Genomic DNA, 6,208 nt, shown 5'->3' with positions numbered 1-6,208 from the left:
TTGGCTGTCTCCCAGCCTGAAATCCTCTCTGGCTCTCTCTCAGCCTGGTATTTCCTCTGGCTCTCTCCCAGCCTTGAACCCACTCTGGCTCTCTCTCAGCCTAGAATACTCTCTGGCCCTCTCTCAGCCTGGCATCCCCTCTGACTTTCTCTCAGCCTGGCATCCCCTCTAGCTCTCTCCCAGCCTGGAATCCTCTTTGGCTCTCTCTCAGCCTGGAATCCCCTCTGGCTCTCTCCCCCTGCTTGGAATGCACTCTGGCTCTCTCCCAGCCTGGAATCCTCTCTGGCTCTCTCTCAGCCTGGCATCCCCTATGGCTCTCTCTCAGCTTATAACCCACTCTGGCTCGCTCTCAGCCTGGAATCCTCTCTGTCTCTCTCTGTCTGGAATCCTCTCTGGCTCTCTCTCAGTCTTGGCATCCCTTCTGGCTCTCTCAAAGCCTGAGCATCCCCTCTGGCTCTCTCTAAGCTCGGCATCCCCTCTGGCTCTCTCTCAGCCTAGAACCCACTCTGGCTCTCTCGCAGCCTGGAATCCTCTCTGGCTCTCTCTGAGGCTGGCATTTACTCTGGCTCTCTCTCTCAGCCTGGAATCCACTCTGGCTGTCTCTCAGTTTGGAATACTCTCTTGCTCTCTCTCAGCCTGGAATCCACTCTGGCTCTCTCTCAGTCTGGAAACCTCTATGGCTCTCTTTCAGCCTGGAATCCTCTCTGGCTCTCTCTCAGCCTGGAATCCTCTCTGGCTCTCTCTCAGTCTCTCAGCCTGGAACCCACTCTGGCTCTCAGTCTGGAAACCTCTCTGGCTCTCTCTCAGCCTGGAATTCTCTCTAGCTCTCTCTCAGCCTTGAATCCTCTTTGGCTTTCTCTCAGGCGTGTATCCCTTTGGCTCTCATTCAGCCTGGTATCCCCCTCTGGCTCTCTCTCAGCCTGGAATTCTCCCTGAGTCTTCCTCCGCCTGGCATCCCTCTTGCTCTATCCAGCCTCTGACTGCTCATTCATAGCCTGGATCCCTCTGGCTGATTAATTCCCCCTCACCTTACACCTCAGATGCATATTAACCCCGTCAGGATTGGGTTTGGCCAAGGAACCCACCCTTTCACTACCTTGGCCTGCTCCAAGGACCTAAATCCCCTGGTTTCTTCTACTTGACACTGCTGACACTTTTCTACTCTTTCTAGGGACACTCTGTCACACTATACTGTATATTAGTTTACCTGCACCTCTCTGTTCAGGGTGAGGACAGTTATGTGTAACAGGGCAGGGTGTATTGATGGGCAAATTTTAGGGAGGTTATACACGCGTCCCCCACTTGCACCTATATTTTCAGTTACCTGCACTGCCCCATTCCAAAGAAATTGCGTATCAAAGAACAGAAGAAGTATATGTAGCATAGTATTAGTTTTGTGAAAGGTAGGTATAACTTTTATCAATGTTATGATGAGATAAATATTTTATAGCTCACCCTAGATTAGTTCTAAGACTCCGACCCCTGTACCCCATAAATAATTTTCCAACAGTCTTAAAATAGATGTGGATCTCACATGTGTGCTGCCACTTCAAGTGATGTCTCCAAGCTCAGCTCTCACCCAGAACTTCCAATTTATGTCTGACATCACTTCCTGCTTTCCATAGAGACTTCCTGTCTGTACCTGACAGCCCTTCCTATCTTCCATAGAGTTTTCTTGTATCAGTATAGTGCAAATCACCACCAAGTGTAGCTCAGATGAACTGAAGCCCGGAGTATCATCTCAACGTGTGAACATTTGTTTGCTATCAAATATAAAAGCTTATGGGGTACCTGAGACCCCTATATCAATGGTGCCCAACCTTTTGGAGCTCGTGGACCACTATTCTCACAGACTCCGGACCGTGCATGCGCGGGGAGCCGTGTGTCACTCAAAGGGGAAGAAACTTCATCTGGAAATGACGTCATGATGCCGGAACCCGCCCCCGGACCAAGTGTCAGACATTTGGGGACCCCAGCCCTGTGTAAGGCAACATAAATGCTGATTCCTACTGAAGACTCCTCCTCTCCTAACGGAAGGGAATCTCTCCGCCACCTGACACAATAATATAAGAAGCCATGATGACAACTTCAGATTTGTTCTAGATATCTTTATTGATTTTATTATGCATTGTCTATCCACAGAATCCTCACCTTCAATAAAATCTGAGCAAAACTTTCCCAATCTCAGGACTGTAATACGGCATCATCTGGGTGAGAGTTCTCATCAAGGTCCGATTTGTGTGGGAAATGTTCCTCAGGGCACGATTGCAAATGTTCTTGGTGTGAGATCTTATGGTGTCTGGTAAGAAAAGACTTTCATGTATGACATTTCCCACACTCAGGACATGAAAATGGTTTCTACCGTGTGAGATCTCAGATATATAACAGTATCGTTTTGTGCAAAACATTTTCCACACACAGGATAGGAATATGGTTTCTCCCATGTACAACTACCGTGTTTCCCCGATGATAAGGCATCCCCTTAATGGCACATGAGTGACTTTCAACAATAAATGTGTACTGTAGTCTTCTTCATAGAAAAATAAGACATCCCTCTGAAAATAAGACCTAGGGCATATTTTGGCATTACAAAAAATATAAGACAGTGACTTATTATAGGGGAAACAGGGTAGTTGGGATTTTTGTGCAAAACTTTTACCACATTCAGGGCAGGAAAATGGTTTCCACCCTGTGTGAGTCCTGATGTAAAACAAGTTGTGATTTAAAGACAAAATGTGTGTGATTTTTGATGCGTGATACGATTTGATTTGCGTGTATAACTTATCCCACACTCAAGACACGAGTATGTCCTTCCACCAGTATGACAGATTTGATGTACAGAAAGACCAGACTTTTCTGAAAAACATTTGCCACACTCAGGGCAGGGCTTCTAACCAGTGTGAGTCCTCAGATGACAAATGAGTTGTGATTTATGGGGAAAACTTTTCCCGCACTCAGAACACGAAAATGGCTTTTCCCCGGTGTGAGATCTCTGATGTATAACAAGATTATTTTTTTGTGCAAAACATTTTCCACACTGAGGGCAGGAATAAGGTTTTTCCCCTGTATGACATCTCTGATGTATAACAAGATTATTTTTTTGTGCAAAACATTTTCCACACTGAGGACAGGGATAAGGTTTCTCCCCTGTGTGGGATCTCTGATGTGTAACAAGTTCTTTTTTTCGTACATAACTTTTCCCGCACTCAAGACAAGGAAATGGTTTCTCCCCTGTGTGATATCTCTGATGTAGAACAAGATCTGTTTTTCGTACATAACTTTTCCCGCACTCATGACATGGAAATGGTTTCTCCCCTGTGTGAGTTCTCTGATGTATAACAAGTTCTGGTTTTCGTGCAAAACATTTCCCACACTCAGGACATGGAAATGGTTTCTCCCCTGTGTGAGATCTTTGATGTATAACAAGTTCTGATTTTTGTACATAACTTTTCCCGCACTCAAGACAGGAATATGGTTTCTCCCCTGTGTGGTATCTCTGATGTGTGATAAGGTTATGTTTTTCTGTAAAACATTTTCCACACTCAGAGCAAGAAAATGGCTTTTCACTGCAGTGAAATCTCTGATGTACAACTAATAGGAATTTTCTTGAAAAACGTTTACCACATTCAGGGCATGGAAATGGTTTCTCCCCTGTGTGAGTCCTCTGATGTAAAACAAGTTGTGATTTATTGACAAAACTTTTCCCACACCCGGGACAGGAGTACAGCTTTTCACCCGTGTGAGATTTTTGATGCATGATAAGACTTGAGTTGCGTGTATAACTTTTCCCACACTCAAGACACGAGTATTTCTCCCCACCATGACAGATTTGATGTACAGAAAGACTATACTTTTCTGAAAAACATTTCCCACACTCAGGGCAGCAATATGGCTTCTCACCAGTGTGAGTCCTCAGGTGATACATGAGTTGTGATTTATGAACAAAACTTTTCGTGCACTCAGAACACACAAATGGCTTCTCCCCTGTGTGAGACTTCTGATGTACAACAAGATTTTTTTTTTGTGTAAAACATTTTCCACACTCAGGACATGGAAATGGTTTCTCCCCTGTGTGAGATCTCTGATGTATAACAAGTTCGTATTTTCGTACATACCTTTTTCCGCACTCTGGACATGGAATTGTTTTTTCCCCTGTGTGAGACCTCTGATGTACAACAAGATCTGATTTTCGTACAAAACATTTTCCACACTCGGGACATAGGAATGGTTTCTCCCCTGTGTGAGATCTCTGATGTATAACCAGTTTTGTTTTTTGTACATAACTTTTCCCACACTCTAGACATTGAAATGGTTTCTCCCCTGTGTGAGATCTTTGATGTCTGATAAGATTATGTTTTTTTGAAAAACATTTTCCACACACTGAGCAAGAAAATGGCTTCTCACTGCTGTGACATCCTTGATGTACAACTAGTTGAGATTTTCCTGAAAAACTTTTACCACATTCAAGGCAGCAATATGGTTTCTCACCCGTGTGAGTCCTTTGATGAGAAATGAGTTGTGATTTACGGACAAAACTTTTCCCGCACTCAGGACATGGAAATGGTTTCTCTCCTATGTGAGATCTCTGATGTATAACCAAATCAGATTTTCTTGCAAAACAGTTTCCACACTCAGGACAGGAATATGGTTTCTCCCCTTTGTGAGACCGCTGGTGTATAACAAGATCCGGTTTTTGTGCAAAACATTTTCCACACTTAGGACAGGAAAATGGTTTCTCCCCTGTGTGACATCTCTGATGGCACTGCAAGTGTATAAATTACAGATTCAATAAATCCCTAGGCTAACTGCCATAGGAGGGTGCAAAAAGGCTAGACATTGACTCCTTTGTTAGGACGCAGAATTAGACATATAGGAGTTGTAGAAAAGATAGATGTCGTGTCCTGACGCATTTCGCCTACAGAGGCTTCCTCAGAAGACTTTGGGACATCCAACAATGAAGTTAGAAGTATATTAGGGAGTGTCAGAATCACAGGTGATTGATGAGGCACATCACTTCCAGTACTTAATGGAGTCTGATAGCAAGTAGATGTACGTATTGCAATCCCTAAAGATGATGATGCCTGATGGTGGTGCTAGTGGTTGCAATATAGCAATAAAAAGACGCGCTGGCTCTTTAAATCCATGAATTTAAAGACATCTATCTTTTCTCCAGTGGGGCGGCTTCAAGGACTGTGTCAGGGAGCTGTATTACCGCATATCCAGCTAAATAACTCTTGTCAGAGGGTCAGGACATCATCGTGGTGTTGATGTGTTATGTATTTCAGGGATACATGAGTGTGACTCTGGCACTTCATCCTCTGGCCCTTTGAGACATAAGAGGGCATTGAGCACAGTGACAGGACCGCTGGTAGCAGAAGCATATTTTACACCTAATCCTGCAGTGGATGTTAGGATAACTTCATAACCAGACAACCTTTGTGCTGTTATATGTTGAGTGGTAAATTCTTAAGCAAGTGTAGTACAGCATGGGATGTGTAAAGTATCGTCTCGTGACCCAAAGTTAGAAGTGAGACACTTTGTGCAGCCATTGCACACGCTACCAGCACACGCAGACAGGCTGGCATGCCTTGCACAGTAACAGGCAGTGTCTTAGAGACATATGCCACAGGCCTCAATTTACCTCCATGCATCTGAGCAAGCACCGCAGCCATGGTTTTACAATTCTCTCTTGCATATAATACAAATGGTACATTGAAATTCGGCATTCCCAATGCAGGGGCAAAGGTCAGGGATTCTTTTAACACCACATATGCTTTAGTCATTTCATTATTATTATTATAATTAAACAGGGTTTACATAGCGCCAACATATTACGCAGTGCTGTACATTAAATAGGGGTTGCAAATGACAAGCTAATACTGTGATACAGGAGGAGAGGACCCTGCCCCGAAAAGCTTACAATCTAGTAGACTATCAGACTGAATGTTATTTGGGGCACTGGGGGTGGTACTGGGATGGAGCTGTGAGTCCCAATACGAGCAGTCAGGGATCCGGTGTCTGCAGAAATTGATCCTGCCAAGAAAGCTGAGCAGCTGTTTCTTTGTCTGTGGGCAAGGCAGACTGGTAATGGCATGGACACGGCTGGGGTGGTAGCAGCCGGGATCCTGGGGTTAAAAGCATTTCCAGGAATGTGACCTGTTGCAGACAGAACTGAACCTTTTCTGTGGCACCCTTTGTCTCCCTTTTC

The 6,208-nt window shown here is 44.5% G+C and overlaps 2 protein-coding genes across 2 annotated transcripts in view; both read right to left on the bottom strand.

Annotated features, from left to right (window-relative positions):
• Positions 1–6,208, bottom strand: part of LOC140338964 (uncharacterized) — a gene marked incomplete in the record, with an annotated part of 329,302 nt that overhangs the window by 220,688 nt on the left and 102,406 nt on the right.
• Positions 2,491–6,208, bottom strand: part of LOC140339145 (uncharacterized) — a 37,816-nt gene continuing 34,098 nt past the window's right edge. Inside the window, 1 exon segment of the mRNA XM_072423728.1 lies at positions 2,491–4,569. Coding sequence (XP_072279829.1) covers positions 2,723–4,569 — 1,847 coding nt within the window. The 3' untranslated portion in view covers positions 2,491–2,722.

The sequence above is a fragment of the Pyxicephalus adspersus genome, chromosome 10 (genome assembly GCF_032062135.1).
Source record: "Pyxicephalus adspersus chromosome 10, UCB_Pads_2.0, whole genome shotgun sequence".
NCBI lineage: Eukaryota > Metazoa > Chordata > Amphibia > Anura > Pyxicephalidae > Pyxicephalus > Pyxicephalus adspersus.
The sequence above is the reverse complement of the archived record's forward strand: the minus strand, read 5'-3'. Positions and strand labels throughout refer to the sequence as shown.